Below are 17,445 nucleotides of genomic sequence, written 5' to 3' on the forward strand. Positions count from 1 at the left end.
GCTCATGAGTGCAGTATGTGTGGAGGTCAGAGAACGGGACAACTTCCTTGGAGTCAGACCTCTCCCTTCAACCATGTAGGTTCCAGGTTTAGGTTATCTGTCTTGGCCACAAACACCTTCACCCACTGAGCCATCTCACCCATCAGAAGAAATACCAGATATTCTGTATTACAGTAGGATGACTATCACTGACAGCAACGGTTAATTGTACTCAAAATGGAGATGATGTTAAATACTCTCAATGCCAAGAAATGACTGGCTCTGACTGGGATGCCTATCAGTTCCCTGCTGTACCGAGGATGTACCAAGTATCTGACCATTGCACACACACTGAAACAGCTTCACACTGAACCTCAGGAACACAGACCAGTGTGTGCCAATTAAAAATAAGCACACAGTCCTGTTGTCCTTCCCCATCCACAGGTGGCAACTCCAGATCCTAATGGCCCAGATTCGAGCAGAGAAAGAGCCTGGGGGCCTGACCAATAGACAGGCCTGCCAATCAATGATCAGGAACACTCCCTAGGAACTGATCGGATTTGAGGGATATATTGACGATAGAAAGCTTTCAAGATTTGTCTGTTAAAACTGAGGAAGGGAACAAAAGGGAACAAAGAACTTTCTTTCACCTCACTCTTACCACATGGAAAATTAGCAGTGTGGCCTTTTCTCCTTTCCCTGTTGTACCTGTGGCTGTACCGCTCTGAAACCATGTGTTCTCGCTTTAGTTCACCAATGCAAGGACAGAGATGAGCTCCAAGACTCGCCTTTCAGAACACTTGAGCTCTACATGTCACCCAACCGGTAGGGACACCGACAAGCCGACAAGCTCCAGGGGCATCACTGAGAAGCAGGACAAGGCCTCCCCAAACCTTCAGAGTACTCTGAAACAAGCTTAGTCTCTGCCAGCCTCCGGAGTCATCTCAGACCCACAGGCAGGGAGGTGGAGCCTAAGGGACCCGGCGGGCGCCAGGAGAGCTCATCTGCCCAGCACCAACACTAGCTCTAGGACTAAGGAGTTCACGTTGAGTGAGCCCACACTTCCGACTGCAGAGCTCTAGCAGAAAACCTGCCTCTCTCACAGCTCCACCCTCTTCCTTTCCTTTCCTTTCCTCCTCCACCCACTCCGTGGGGGTGCTTTCAGATGTCACAAGGGAGAAGAAAAACACCTGGGCCACAAACTTGGCAGCCAGCTCCACCAAGGAGCTAACTAATCTGTAACGGCCGGCTTCGGCTTTTAAGCACCTGCATCTAATTTGATCCAAGAACCAAACCTGAAGAGAGACCGCTTCAAATAAAAAGACACTTGAGATACGTAGATATTTTTGAGAAATAGATATATTTCCCTTCCGAACTGCACTTCTCATTCCCAGTAGATAAGTCCAGGCAAGCATCAACAGAAATGTGCAAATCGAAAAACAAGAAATAAATTATTTAACTCAAAAAAAAAAAAAAAAAACAGCTAAGAGACTCTCCCATGCCCCCTCCTACCCCCACAACTCAAACTTTCCTGTAGCTTTCTCTTCCCTCCCCCTCCCTTCCAACTTAGGCTTCCGGGAAGAAACTGGAAATACTGATGGCTCAGAAGCCCACCAGCACAGACACCTCAGATACTCAGGCCAAAACCCTCTTGCCTACAAAGCCATCTGCACCCTAGGAACCAGAGAAGAACAAACAAGACACCTATGTAAATGGCACTCAGAAAAGGGGGTTAGGAACCTAGGAGAATCAATCGCCTGAAGTTCCCATGAGATCTAAGATGAAAAGGTGACCCATCCGTATGCAACCTGGCCATCCTCAAAGACAGGGCGAAGCCCTCCCTCTGGCGGGTTAACAATCGGAGGACACTTTGAACAGGCTACAAAGTGTTACAGGATCAGAGTTGGGAAGAGGTCTGACAGCACTTGCTGGGGGCTTTGTAGCAGAGGACATAGGTTTTGTTATCTGATCCTAAGGGATGAGGGATGAAATGGGCACAAAAAGAGGCATCCAAATATTCCAAGGGGGGTTCTTATAAAGAGGGCCTCTGAGGGGTGAGCTTGGTGGAGCGCTTTTTTCTAAGCCCTTTCTATCTGATGTCCCCTTTATTCCCAAGAGCAGACTGGAAAAGGGCAGCCCAGCGAAGGGAAAGAGAAGGCTCCCTGGCAAGCAAAGACGTGTCCAAGGGTCACCAGGCACTCGCACAAACGGTTCAGCTCCTTGCCTTGGCAAAGATGTCGAGCACATCCAGTCATGAGAATAACTCCCTGGTGAGTCACCACTAATCTTCAAGGCAGCCCAGGTGCCCATCCCCCCTCCTCCAAAGCACAGGACCCAAATCAGTAGCAGGAATCGATGCACCCCAAGGACAGGCAAGGGAGCCAGGAGAAGGAGGTAGGCAAGCCATAAATTTTATTAAGGTCACGACATGCAGTCTATTTTCCTCCCATCCACGGCTGGACTACAGGAAAAGGCAGGATGCAGTGCCCAGAGGACTGTGGCCAAGAAACCAACAGCCCCCCAGGGCAGCCCACACCATTGAGAACCCACAGATTCCTGTGGCTGGATCCCCTTGGTGATTTCTAGTGTGTTTGCCCGCGCTGCGGCCAGCTCTCCCTGTCACCTGCCCTCTACAGCAGCTGCAGGCTTGCAGACTGGTTCCACCAGCCTCTCCCACTTAGTTCCACAGGCTGATCTAGGAGACACTGGCCTGCCAGTGGGTGGGAGAAGGTGGGAGTGCGACTTTTCCAGGAACATAACCTTGATGTGTAGTCAGTCATAACCATAACCCCGGGGTGTGAACAACCTTCCTTCTCTTGTCTCTGGCTTGCAGGGCATAGCTGGAGCCTGATAAATGAGACACAATTAATTGGGGCTGGAAAGGCAACAGAGAGGGGCCGAGTGCCTCTGCTGGTGGGGGTGGGGAGGAAGGGAAGGTATGACTGCACGCTACAGGGGTCTCCGAGAAAAACTCCATCTTTGATGACAAACTAAATCTGTAGGCCTGTCGGACCTCTGCTAGGCTCGCAGGCAAGGGTTTAAGGGAACCCCAAGAGGCCCTGGTCTAGGATGAAAGCCCTGGAGGTTCAGACCTCCAGAGGCTACTCTAGTATCAAACCCAGAGGTCCCCAAGTCCATAATCAAAACCCTAGAAGCCATGTGGCCCAGGATCGGTATCCCAGAATTCACCTGGTTAAAAACTAGAGACCTAGAGAGCCAGGGCCCGAGATCAAAAGCCCTGTCCGTCCCATCCAGAGTTACTTATTCAGAAGCCCCTGAAGGTAGCCCATGAATGAGTCTTTGGAAAACACATAAAAAGCCTGTGGCTCGTTTGGAAGATGATGCATCTGCCCTAGTCTCCCGCTTCCAGGTATCGAGAAGCGAAGAAGGCACTGTGTGTGTTGATGGGTTGAAGAGGAGTCAGCACGGCCTTTGGTGGGGAGCTGGGGAGAAAGCTTGACTTCTGAAATTTGGCGTGGTTGTTAATGACGACTCTATGCGACGCTAATTCCTTGCTTTAATACAACATACCCGGCACAAAGGGTCACACACTGCATGACTCAGTCTCTATAAAATATCCTGGGCAGGGAAACCCATGAGGAGAGAAAGAAGTGAGCAGCTGCCAGGAGGCTGAGGAAGAGGAGAGGAGGGAATATCTAATTTTCTTTGGGATGCGGAGAACGTCACGGACCCGGACAGAGAAATAGATACACAAGGCATGTGTGTACCGAATGCCACTGGATTTTCAATGGCCGTAATGTAAATTCCACCTCATTTTAAAAACGTTTTTTATGACCCGTGTAGAACACTACACTCCTCAAGTGCAGATCCAATACCTAGGAGCTCCTCCTACTTGTAGGAAATACTTATTTCCTCTCAGCTCACAGTGAGCCCTGATGCTACCAAAAATACGCAGATTAGATGAGTCATAATGGAAGCTGGCTGGGGACAGGGTCTCTGGCCAAAGCGATACTTCAGAGCGCTGTAAACAGCATCTGCAGAGTCACCGCATCCACATCAACCTTGCTGTCCCCAGCTGGAGTGACCGTCACAGGCTCAGCTCCAGACCATTAGCGACTGCAGGCTCTCAGCCATCACGCATTCCTTGGCATAGCTCAAAGTCTTTACCAAACATCGCCACGCCCTCTGGCCATCTCTCAGTCCCCCAGCACGCCCTAGGGATCCAAGGGATCCGAAGGGGTATCCTAGGCTACGAAGATTCGATTCTTATTATTCAGATGTGGGGGAGGGGTGCGGCAGATTCCCTTCTGCTGTCCATTCCTTGGGCTCTGGGTTGTTATAAATAGAAGGGGAGAAATAAATGGCTAGGTGTACAAGGGAGTGCTGTACACCCCCATGAAGTGTGCACTGAGCTCTGCTAGACGCCAGGCACCCCGTAGGCTCTTTAATCGCGTCTTACCTCTGAGAGCATACCAAGGACTTCTGGGAGAAATTAGTGTTGCAGGGCTGAAGACAGGATGAGGGGTTGTCAGGAAACCTGTCTGGTCTTAGATGCTTACTCGGGAAGATGGAGCCCCACCTCTCTCCATTCATTCCTTCTGCCATGACCTCCTTCACATTGGCTGAACATGTCCTAGACACCCTCCGCTCGACATCATCATGCCTCCTACATGCTTCTTCCTAGAACACATCCCGAGGTGTTACAAACAAGGCAGCCTCCCTGGCCATGAAATACAAAGAACTGGTTGTCCTTGTTGTTGTTGTTGTCATTGTTGTTGTTTTAATTGAACAGTGATATAAAACAAACACCCTTATACCCTTCAACTCTGAGGACTGAGTCAGCATCTCCTGAGTCCTCGCACCCCACAACCGACCCAAGTACCTGACACCATGGGGTGGGGTCCATCAGAAACCAATGATGGACTGCCCATGTCCAACAACAAGGATTTTCTCCAACCGGGCGACCTAAATGTGAGTTTTGCAAATTGGCTTCCAGTGTCCCCTTTCCCGACCAAGTCTCCACTATATTTAGAAAGCTCATTACACTCCCTGGACGTCCTACCTCAGGAGGACTGAAATCCAGCATCCGAGGGCTCCCTGAAGACAACCCTGTCTGTGGGGTCAGCGCACTCACTTGACCTTGGAGTTGGCTCGAGCTGTGGCCCGTGCTCAACAGAACTCGCTAGCCACGGAGCTGACAAAGTCCGGCTGCACTTATTACAGATGAGGGAGCAAAAGCACGACCTTGAACTAAAACCCGGCATCTCGCTACCATCTCCACCAGAGCTGTGAGGTTGCCATAGACAGACAGAGAGATGCATAGACCGGGGGGGGGGGGTTTAGCATCTCCTCCTGCCACACCAGAAGGACAATAGCCACACTCTGACTAACTGGCAGGATCATCCCTACCTGTCATTCACTGCCATGCCACACCCTCCAGGTGAACAATGTCACCAGACAATGGCACGTCTTGTTCCAAGAGCGCTCCAATGTAAAATGAACCTGGAGGGGGAAAAAAAATCTGTCCCTTCCTTTACTCGTGGGTAAGATAATAAAGGAAATTATCAGAGCCAGAAGGAAGCTCAGAGAACACCTAACAACTGCCGACTGGAGAGGCTCTGCTCTGAGATTTACAGGGAACATTTCGTACTGACTTTAGATGCGACCGGGATCTCCAGTGCTAGGCATACAAACGCCGTAAACATCCCCCAAAGTATACGACAGAAGCCGTGGCTCACCTGTCTCCTGTGAGGGTTTCCCAACAGAATCCAGAGCCATGCACTTGCTCCTTTAGAGACAAGCATCCAGCTGTGTAACCCAAGCTGCCCTGGAACCTGCCATGACGTTCAGGCTGACCTTGAACCATCAGTTCGCCTGCTTCCTCTTCCCCCAAAGGCACTTCTACTGCTCTCAGGGGGGTTCCAGACCACCCACTCTCTCCAAACTCTCTTATTTGGCTCCCACAGCTTTGCTATAAATAACTGCTTACTTGGTTCATTCCATAAATGTTTATTGAGCATTTACTGTAATCCAGATGCTACCCTAGGTGTTAGGAAAGCACCAGACTTCTCCGTCTTGCCTCACTTCTCTCAAATTAGTAGAGGGAGAAGCACCAAGTAACAAATTTAATGAGTGCTTAAACTCCAGTTGTCAAACACAGGCCCTGACTTCATGTGGAGAGGACAATGACACTTTCTGAAAGAGCTAATAAAACCAAAGATGGGGAGGGAGCAGTTAGGGATGGGAGGCCAGCTCAGAATGAGAGGCGCACAAATCTAGAAAAGAGTAAGACTCAGGGATTGGAAGAGCCCTAAAATCTACCATCTTCGAGAAAGTTAAAAAACAGCAGTGTAGCCAGAATAGCCTAGGAGAAGAGAGGATTATATGAGAACCATGGGGTTTAGGGGAAGGAGACTTAAGGATTACACAGAAAGAAAGAGGGAGAAGAGGGGAGAGGGGAGGAGGAGAGGAGGGAGGGAAGGGAAGGAAAGGCAAGAGGAGGGAAGGAAGAAGGGAGGGGAAGAGGGAGGGGAGGAGGGAGGGAAGGAGCGACAGGAGGGAGGAAGCAGCGAAGGAGGGAGGGGGAGATGAAGGGACTGAGGGATGGAGGGAGGGAAACTAGAAAGCAAGCCATAATTCTCTACCCAAGAGGACGCCCCCATGTATTATGTATAGGAGACAATGGTGTCACATAAATTTGAAACAAATCAGAAACTCGGTTCGAGACTTGGTCTCCACAATTCACTAGCTGCCCAACCTGGGAAAAGCCGCTTCTCTTTCTGAGCTACAGGATATCCTGGGAATGGAGAGGAGCAGTAAGTCTTCCCAAGTTCACGGAGCTGTTGCAAGAAGAAGATATAAACCATGGATGTGCTTCGTAAACCTTGACCTCCAAAAGTGCCATTCATTTTCTCGCCCCAATGACTTTCTGCCCAAATCAGCCATTCTTTACAGCATGGCGCCACATTAAAAACTTAACACTGGCATCACCAGGCCTGGAACCCAAGAGCAAGGCGTGACGTGCGTTAAACTGTAAGACAACACATGGCACACTGACTTTTGAACTAGTAGCTGTGGGCACTTTCGGGAAGCCTCGCCCAGGCTTGACAACAAGGCTCAGAAGGTGGGAAGCCCAAAGTCCAGCTCCCAAGATGAGGTGACACTACTCCCTAACAAGGTCCTCACCCCAAAGGCACAGGATTTAAGCCTGTCATCCCAGAGCAGAAAACCCTGAGACCCCATTGCCAGCTGCTTTTCCACACGAAAAAGAATCACACACACAAGACGACCAGTCCAGAGGTACATGCAGCTCAGCCCCCAAAAGGCAAGGAAGGCCAAGTTCTCAGTAACAGGAGATGGCCTGCAACTACCAGAGGCTCAGCCTGGTGACAGGAGCTGGCCACACCTCTCTTCTGCTTGCCCAACTCTAACTCTCACACCTAATGCTTCTCCTCCAGCTTGGTCTCTGCAGTTACCCTGTCATCTCCACCCCAGCATGCCTTGCCAATTCCAGCAAACCCCCATGCATAGTTAACTGCAAGATATATTTTTATAACTACTCAATATGGGACTTCCAGGGAACTAAATATACACAGATGAGGTAAATTTTAGGTATGGTGTCACATTACTCAATTAATTGGGCACAAGTATCAAATATTCAAATTCCTTCAAACAGCCTCACCTTCCAGATAGCTTACCCAGCTCCACTCTGTCCCCACTACCTAGAATCAAGGGTCCCTTCTTCTAACATCCTTCACCTGGACCCAGGAGGCCAGTTTTGACCTTCCTAGGTCTCAGGATTGTTAAGCTTCCGTTGCCACGAACATCTCAGTTAACAGACAAACAAGGTTCCATGGGGTCCAGGCCAATGAGCATCCAGGATGACAGACTCTGAGTCAACTTCTTTCCAAGTGGCTCCTGATAGTGTGTGTGTGCGCGTGTGCGTGTGCGTGTGCGTGTGTGTGTGTTGTATTATGAAATTGTGTGTGCATGCATATGTGTCTATGTGTTTTGTGTGTGTTGTACATGTCTGTGTGATCCTGTGTGTGTGTGTATGTACATGTCTGTGTTTTGTGTGTGTGTGTGTTTTCCATATATGTGTGTGTGGCATGTGTACATATGCATGTACGTGGGGGGGGTGTTGTATAGGTGATTATCTGCGTGTGTATATGTCTGTGTGTTTTGTGTGTGTATGTTGTATTGTGAAATTGTGTGTGCATGCTTACATGTCTGTGTGTTTTGTGTGTGTGTTGTACATGTCTGTGTGATCATGTGTGCGTGTGTACATGTCTATGTGTTTTGTGTGTGTGTGTTTCCATATATGTGTGTGTGGTATATGTACATATGCACATACGTGGTGTGTGTGTGTGTTTTATGTATATGTGTGTGGCATGTGTGTACATGTGCATACATGTGTTTCGTGTGTGTGTGTGTGTGTGTGTGTGTGTATGTGTGCATGCGTTCGAGTGTGAGCCCGTGTGTGGGACACCATCCCCCAGCTTACAAAGGGGATGAAAGATGAAGCAATTTAGAGTCCTACAACCGTCACTGACTCAACCCACTTATTCCACATAAAAGTTACTCTAACCAACTTCCCCAGGCCTCCCTTCAGTCAGTACTGAGGGGCAAGCTGTCCACACCACAGATAAGTCTTCTTTCAAAGTAAATAAAGCCCTGAGGTCCTCTTCAGGTGTTTTGTTTTTGTTTTCTTTTTCTTTTCTTTTCTTTTTAAAGGGTGGGGGGGAACGTCGTACATGGGTCTCTACATGGCACAAACCGCATTTGATATCCTACGTCTTTTTATTGCCCTTGTCTGCCACTCAGATTTGGGATATAATCACATCAGCCTGCCTTTCTGAGAATTCTTAGCTGTGTTTTTAATCTAATTCAGGGGCCTGCAGATAAATCATCCTGAAGGGTCCCGATTTTCCAAGCCAAGAGCCTGCAGCAGCGGCGGTGGCGGCGGCGGCAGCAGCAATGGCACGTTAAAGGGCCAGCAAGGAAGGAGGGGGAGCGTCAGTACACTGACGAAGACCACACACCTCTATTGTTTGTCTTTGTGCCAGCCTGAAGGGTCTAAGGGATGAAAGACAGACCCGGGCCCACTGGGGTAAGTCAGTAAGAGCACAGGAAGTGGGGGACAGGGACAAAGAGGCTGCCTCACCGTTAACAGCACAAGAAAAGAGGCACACAGGTTTAAAGAGTTCTTCTGAAGGGTCAGCCTTCCAAGGGCCTGAAGGAAGGCAAACTGTGCAGAGGCAAACCCCACAAATGAACAGTGTCCACTTGTCCTCTACAGTGGCCCAGGCAGCCCGCCCGTCCTAGCCATTACAACTTGGCCATCAGCAGCCTCCAGGACCTAAGGTTTGTTCAAAGCACTCAACTCTTGTTTTCAACTTCCTCTGTCTATGATTAGCCTCTCTCTTGGGTGAAACAGAAGGTGCCTACAGCTCGGATGCCTGGGCCTCCTCCCACTTAACAGAGGTGGCAGGACAGCAATAACCAGAACCTCCATGTGCTATTAAGCTTCAAATTCATTAATGCTACGTGAAGAGAAATTCAGCTCTTCAGGCACACTACCCATGGTTCACCTCGCAGACACAGGAACGCACAGATGTTCAACACTGCGGAAGATCCTGTTCAGCAGTGTTCCATGGGAAGATGGGTCACAAGGCCAGAACACAGGATCGGATAGCTCTCTGCTAACAGCAGTGATGGGGCTTGGAGTCGCCATTTTATTACCAGTGGCTGAGGGTCTATCTCTTAGAGAAGCATGTGCTTAGCATGCACCAGGCACTGGGTTCAGTCCTCAGAAACACACACACACACACACACACACACACACACACACACACACACACACACAATTACCCAGTGGACACCTGGATTCTTTAATTACTCTTTATTTCACAATTGCAATTCTGCCTGTCACCAAGTCCCACGCTCACAGAGCCCACTCTACTGTGCACAGAGCACTGCTGTCTTCCAGTTTCAGCCCCCAGCATCTCCCAGGAACATAGGACATCCCACATCTTGACCCCAAGCAGCAGCCCACCCTGCTCTTCCTGCTTTTTTGGCACCATCAGCTGCTCGGATGCTAAAGGGCCACCCAGGCCACTTCTTCGAAGGCCCGAGGTTCACAAGTCGATAAACCAATAAATTAGGTCGAAATTAACTGTGACTCATTTTAAACTGGGGGAAATTGATTTTTGCATGTACGTGGCCGGACTGAATGTGCCATCTGCCAGCGGATCTCGGCCTACCTGGAGAATGTGCAGGAAGGCCGAGCTCTTCATCAACAAAGAAAACACCTCCTCCCTGGAACCCCAGACGATTCCCAGAGAAATACCAACCCCCCAAATGTTCAAGTCCAAGGAGACAGAACTCTCCTTCCCATCATATAAACTCAACCCTGGGGGGTGATGAAAGAAAGGTCCACATAACACCCCAGGTTTAGAACGGTTCTGTGTCATCAACCATCAATTATCCATAATTGTCAAATACTGTAAATGATACACACCAACTTTTCCTGGAATAGATTTATAGGACCACTTCCCCTATTGGTGATGTGGAGAAGGCAAACTCGTTTAACATTCACCTGAGCAAACTTTCATTCAGAAGGTAAACTGATGCTTTAAAAGAGAAACTAAATAGACATGCAAAAGCAAATAAAATTAGTTTGTCTAATTTCATGCTTTTCAGAATATTAGACTAGCCCTGCCTCTCTCCACAATGGACCGGACAGGGTTTGCTTGCTCTATGGCTGCCCTGGAGTAAGGAAGGCGCCAGGAGAGTGCCTGTGATCTCTACGGAAGTAGACTCCAATCAACAACGCAAGGCTCCAAGAACAGCTGCTCCCGGCTGCTGCGGGATGTGCGGTGCTGTTAGGATACACCTCGAGGACCCAGGTCTCAAAGCAATTTACTAAGCAAAAGCACTGACTTCATTTTACAGACTTCGATGGAAAGAGTGTCAGAAGGAACGCAAAGCTAAGGTCTGTGATGTGCCCCCTGTATCCTGATGTCCCTGCAAAGTGAGGTTCCACTCCTCTAGGGACTGTTGAATCCTCTGCAAGCTCGGAGGGGGCTCTGCAGTGGGGCACTTCTGGCCCACGGGAGAGAAGAGGGAGGACGCTCTTACACCTGGCCTGGAAGAGGAGCAATTGTCTATTTTGCATGTGACACTTCGAGTGACATCCCGACCACCCATGGTCGCTACCCCACGAATGTATTGAGAGTTTAAATTAACCTCATTGTTCGTGACACTGAGGGCTGCAGGTAAGAGAAGGCCGCTGATAACTCGGCTGTGTGCGCACTCGTGCTACGTTTCTGAAATCGTAACAGACGCCTGGCAACAGGCATTGCCAACTGAGCCCTGTGATGCGGGAGAACTCAAAAGGATTCACCTGTCTCCACACATTCCTTCACACAATGGCTTTGTTAGCAGGCATTATCTGCTGGAGGCCAAGGAAGCTCAGAGGGTAGGTTCTCTTCCCACGCCTTGAATTCTCAGTGTCTCTCCTTGGGCCCCTTTTCTCCGCCCCTTCCACCTCAAAGCCTCCACTGTTCTAGTCTCTCGTCTACCGATGGAGGAACCAAACAGTGCCAGGCACAGCCCAGAGCTCAATAGAAGAAATCCAGGCGCAACCAGGAGAGGTTTTTCGAGGTCACATCCCTCACCAACCCAAGAGGCCAACCAGGTCTTCACCGACGCAGAACTCGGCTTGGCACAGCCAACCTGCTGCCTTCTCGGCTTCATCTGGAAGCCCACAGGTCAAGCATCCTAACTGCAGGATCAACCGGCCAATTCTTTCCCAAGCAAGTATATCGTGTAAGAATCGGCACCAGAGTGATCTAAAACCAAACAGTATTCTTTCCCCAGAGGAGGCCTTTTTGTCCGAGGCCCTCGTGTTGTAATGGACACCTTGTTTTTTAGTCTCAAACCAGGACACTATATCCTCTCCGTCCTCTAAAATGCGAGAATTATGAACAGGGAGCTCGTTGCCGGCAAAATGAACCTGTAAGCCCTGCTGGGCTCTGTGCCCCACCCACAGGCTCTCCGACCATCCCCACCCCCACAAAAATGAAAAACACCATTAGCAAAAACCAGTAGGAGAGCCCTAAAGGGGAGAGCGCTGCAAAAATAGAACCCTAGGTCTTTATTCGAATTAACTCCCAGATAGCACAGAAAAACCAGGGCTACGCTCCCAAAGGGCCGTCCCATTTGCTTCAGCACCATGGAGTGAGTCAAAGCACTTGTCGGTCTGTGGGCTCCCCTAGCTCCTGCTTATAAATAACTTTACATAACTTAATGTGCTCCCTACTCCCTACGCCTCTTCTCCCAGGTAGAAAACTGGCCCACAGATGGTTAGCAAGGGTCTCCCATACAGTGAAGCACAGAAACGGGGCAAATCCTGGCCCCTCCGAGAAGCACAGAGGGAGATGAGGCATTAATTATAACCCAGGGCAGTGAGGGGGGGAAGCAGGCATAGAACTGTTCCCACAGAGCTGGAAATACTAAGGGCCTGGGAGGATTGAAGAAAACAGAAAGGGGGTTCTCTAAGCAGAGAGAGGACTTGAGGAGGACCTTCGGGAGGAGCACGAAGCAAGAACGATTGCAAAGAGCAGGCGAGAAGCCAGTGTGGCAAGAACTAGGGACTGAACCAGGCAGCACAGTCAACCCAGTGCTCTGGAGGCAGAGACAGTACGAACACCGGTGAGAGGCTAGTCTGGGTTTTATGCTAAGCTTCAGGCCAGCATGGGCTAAGCCAGCACCACCCCCACCCCCCGACACGAGCAAAACAATTTAATATACAAATTAATTAAATGTTTATATAGTATCAAATCATTAATATTATGGATAATTATTATCAATACATTTATTGATGAATATTGTCAATAATAATGAAATATGTTATATATTTATAAACTATTGCTTTCTCCATCTTTAATTGGACCTTTTAAAGAATAGGCCTTCCTTGTAAAATTTGAACTTGTATAGAAAAGCCCTAATATCTGCTCTGTTTGTTGGTCTCTACTGTTAAAGATGTGTTTCTGGGTGATCATGTCAGGACCAGCCTCCCCACATTAGAAAAGCTTCCAAGGAAGAAAATCCTAAGAAGGAATATAGTCAAAAATAACAAAACCTTTACTCCATAAACTGAGGAGGGTAAAAGAAGAGAGAGGCAATCCAACGTGACAAGCCAACACGGCCTCTTTTCTCAGCCAAATCTTCCCTGGCAAAGCCTTCCTTCTGTCCCCCCTGAAGCTAGTGGCCTTCTCACCCTCTCCCTGGCTTCCACTTCCATCCCTAACAAATGTCCCCCCTACTCCTTCACCCTCACCAGAGCACCTAAATCTCCCTGTCCCCAGCTATCACTCCATGTTCAGGGCCTCACTCAGTCTGGTAAGCCTGCCAGTGTTGGGTCAGGGCTGGCTGGGTGTGCACAGGTCTGCTGGTTAGCACCGGTTCGTTTACAATGATCTCCCCTGCCTCCTTCAGTCATTTTCTTCTTGGTTTGTTGTTGTTTTTGTTTGTTCGTTTTGAGAAAACACATCCCCTTCAGACAACTGCTCACTGCAATTCTTTGGGTTTACGAACCGAAGGGAATGTATATAACTTGGTGGGGGGCGAGAGTTCAAACGAGCATACAGATTAACAACACGGTTGCATTTGGGGGGCGGGGGGGTGGAGGCACTATTCATACCTGGGTCCCAGGAACAACAGAGGCACCTAACCACCCTTGCTACCAAGGTGATTCCAAAGAGACATGCATTACTCCAGAGCCCCAACGAGCCTCGAGCCATTCAGCCACTGCTCCCTGAGCCTGTAGTCCGAAGGGCCTGCACCAGGTTAGAGTCTGTGGCAGAAATGCCACACCGTAAAGTTCTTCCTTCTGTCTGAGTCCACTCCTCAACTGTGAAGGTTAACGCTATTTTTCATTAGTCTGCGGCAACAGGCAATGAGGGCTTAGGAAGCCAGCCCCAGTGAGGAAGGGTACAGGAGGGATCCTCACTGTTCTGTGGGAATTCCTCATTCCGAGTTCAACTGTTGGCTGGATCTGCATCCTTCAATGGAACCAGTCTGGCTGGCCTGGAGACATGAAAGCGAAGCGCAGGGAGGGGGTGGTGGTGGTGTTTGGAGTGGCTCCCAACAAGAACAGAGTTCATCTCTAGTTTGCTCTAAATCCCTGGGAGAGTTTCACACAGCAAAGCTGAAGGAAGGAGGAAGTAAACAGCACCTGCATGAATGCTGGAGAGAGACTAGAAGGTGCCTCTTTCCACCAAAACCTAGGCTGTAGGGGACCTGAGCATCCAGGGTCACGGTTTCCTCACTCCTTCCAAACAGAGCCCACCAGCTTAGGAGCACAGCAGAGCTAGGCAGACTGGGGAGACCCATCCAGGGCAGTTCCGAGCTGCCATGCCTGCCAAGAGCAATCTTGCTGACGCCCAAATCACAAGAAGGAAGTTTCAGATGGGGTGGAAAAGGGGGGCAGAAGGATCTGGGCCCAAGAGCAGGGCAGGTGGGCTTCAAGGTCTGAGCCCTGAACACACACATGCACACACACACACACACACACACACACACACACACACACGCATGCACACGCATGCACACACATGCACCAAAGCATAAGTACACACACACACAGTTACAGGTCACCTAGTATACATCCCTGCCCAGGACCAGGTGGTCTGGTAGTGGACAGATGTCAGCTACTCCCACACACACACCACCATCCCGCTGTCTTCAGAACCATGTACATTTTATTTTGGAAAGGGGATGTTTAGGAAGCGCTGAGCAGAGACAAGGTGACCCCCCCAGCACCCAAAGGTCAGTGAGACCAGGCAGGTGAGAACTACAGCACTTAACAGCCCTTCCCTATGTGACCTTGGACTAGTCACGCACCTCCCACAGCTTGAATTTCTTCCCTCAAAACACAACACAATAGGGCGGCATGTTTTATGAGATGCCTTCTGGCTCCGGGAGTTGATTGTTTAACTCTGTGTATGGCCTGAAGGAAGACTTTTGCTACAGCCAAAATCAGTGAAGAAAGGCAGAACCCAGGCTAATCACTCAGTCTGTACTTTGGAAAGCAACAGTCTCGCTGGGATGCGATTGTGTTGGACACCTCCATTGGGCCCACCTTTTCTCTCCCACCAACCTTCTAGCTTTGCTGATGTCAATCTTAACTGAAGGACAGGGAGCTTCTGAGTAGACAATAACACCGGCAAATTAATCCCCTCAGCGTTGATACTAAGGGACCTCCTTGCCATCCCTAGCAGTCAGTGGGGGCCATGAGCGAAATGTGTGTTACTTATGACCTAATAAACCCATTGCCTGGATAGAAATAAATCCTTTAACGAACATTAAGTCCAGCAAATTTCTTGCAGTACTCTCAAATCCCGAATGTCATAAGAGATAGTTTCTATCGAAAATAAAGCCATCACCTTGAAGGGGTAGCAAGGAAAGGGGGTGGGGTGGTATGCCACACTCCCAACGAAAATAATCCAGCCTTACATACAGACATTCACGAGCTCACAGGCACACATACATCTGCTGGGTACACAAGGGGCAATTGTGGCGCTTTGAGAGTTGCCCACCTTTATGGGGGTCCATGAGGATAAACGTGGGAATCCCTCCTCTGCAATTCTGCTTAAGTGCTTTACAACTGCAGGGTTCTCACCCCCAGCTGCCAAAGGATGGTACGGGGTTGGGATGGGGGTGAAGGGGTATGCCCGTTTTTTATCCAGATGTAAAAATTATGCTGTACCCCTCTAAAACCTGCCGGAAACTACACTGGTCTGTCTGCATACAGGCTAGGGAAGAGAGGCGCTGCACCCTTCGAGTTACCTGGAATGTATTTGCTAAAATCGGCAAGAAGAAGGAAAAGATCTATGCGACCAGAGTGCTGACGGCTGTACTCATGTGATGTACGGAGTGGAAAGGAGAAGAAAAAGAAATGAAACAAACATGCCAGCCAGGAAGTCCCTGAGCGGTGCCAGCACCTGGGAAGCGACTGCAAAGGATGGGTGCGGGGGTGAGGAAGTGTTGGGAGAGAAAGGGGCTGGAAGGAGGTGGCTTGCAGAAGTGCTCACCTGTCCATACACCTGGATAGGCTGGGGCTGCAAAGCAGCGCTCCGCCGCGTCCTGAGTGGCTTCCTGGCCGCTGGGCTCGCCCCCCAGGCATCCCCGTGCGTTCCCAGCCGCAGCTCGTGCGGGTCGCCCTGCACCACGAAGAAGCCGCGGTCCTGGGGCAAGGGCGCTCGGCCACCATGCAATCTCTGCGTCCAGCCCCCGCCGAGAGCCCCGGGGGGCAGCAGAGCGACCAGGGTGAATAGGAAAGGGAGTCTCGACTCCCTCCTGCGGCTCCGTGTCGCCATGTTCGGGCGAACGCTCCCGCAGGCGGCGCCGCCGCCAGGAGAGAATGTGCAGCGCGCGCCGGGACAGCGCGGGGCCGGGGCCGGGGCCGCGCGCGCCGCTCCCTGGGGCTCCAAGCCGTCCGGGCCGCTCCACTGCGCCCGCCACCGCAGCCACGGCCACCGCCGCCGCCGGGTCCCGCTCGCTCTGCGCCGCACCGTCACGTGTGCGCTCGCAACGCGTCCCCTTCGCGCACTTTCTCCGCTCGCCTCGACTGCGGCCCCGCCCCCTGGGATGGGGAAGTCAAGGCAGGGAGCGCCCGCCTGAGGGCACCGTGGTCCCCGCGCGCACACCTCGCCCTCCGTGCCGCAGTGAAGAGTTGCGTGGGCGCCGTGCTCTATTTCTTTGGGTTGAGTTAGCTACTCCCCGGGCTCCTGGGGTACCCTGGTCGCCCTAAATCTCCGTCAACCTCTGCACCTTGTGCACCCGTTTGACCACCTTCCTGGGCCTTGGCCTCATGTCCACTGCCAGTGGAAAGCAAACCACAGAATTAGCCCTTAGCACACCAACAACAAAAGTCAAGATGAACCTTCCGGGTTTGTGAAACTTCCATGGTTTCAACTATGGCACAGAAATGTACTTGAAGTGGCCACAGCTCAAACTACCCTTGATCAAGTTGAACTACCCCTGTGTCCAGCAGAGTACATCAGACAAACACCCTGCCCAGAAGCAGTAAAACCTAGGCTACACTTGCCACACCTGGGTGACCACTCTAGGCATGACCCAGGGCCCTACCTCCTGCTTAAGGTCCCTTAAGGTGTCCCAGCATTGAGCTCTTCTCAGGGCTAAGAAGAGAGTGTGTCCCTTCAGCTACACACTGCTAGTTGTAAATGTTGTAAAGACCACACCTGTACAGATACGGGGGTGAGGGGGAGGGGTTGCCCTTTTAATGCACCTTAAAATCAACTCCAAGAGCCAGGCTATAACTGCTTTTACACATTTTTCCCCAGCTGCTGGGAGCCGTTAAGTATTACCCTGTATTTCATCCTATGTCTCTCCAGATTCAGGTCCTGGTTATTGAGATGACGGAAGGCAGAGCTGTGCTGCTGAATCCATTGGTTTAAAGAAGGGAAGGGGTGGTCTTTC

At 50.4% G+C, this 17,445-nt stretch overlaps 1 protein-coding gene across 1 annotated transcript in view; it reads right to left on the reverse strand.

Annotated features, from left to right (window-relative positions):
* The window catches only part of Sorl1 (sortilin related receptor 1), a 159,854-nt gene extending 143,357 nt beyond the window's left edge, over positions 1–16,497 (reverse strand). Inside the window, exon 1 of the mRNA XM_032911077.1 lies at positions 16,038–16,497. Coding sequence (XP_032766968.1) covers positions 16,038–16,322 — 285 coding nt within the window. The 5' untranslated portion in view covers positions 16,323–16,497. The remainder of the gene's footprint in view (positions 1–16,037) is intronic.
* Positions 16,498–17,445: the final 948 nt, after the last annotated feature.

The sequence above is a fragment of the Rattus rattus genome, chromosome 8 (assembly GCF_011064425.1).
Source record: "Rattus rattus isolate New Zealand chromosome 8, Rrattus_CSIRO_v1, whole genome shotgun sequence".
Taxonomy (NCBI): Eukaryota; Metazoa; Chordata; class Mammalia; order Rodentia; family Muridae; genus Rattus; species Rattus rattus.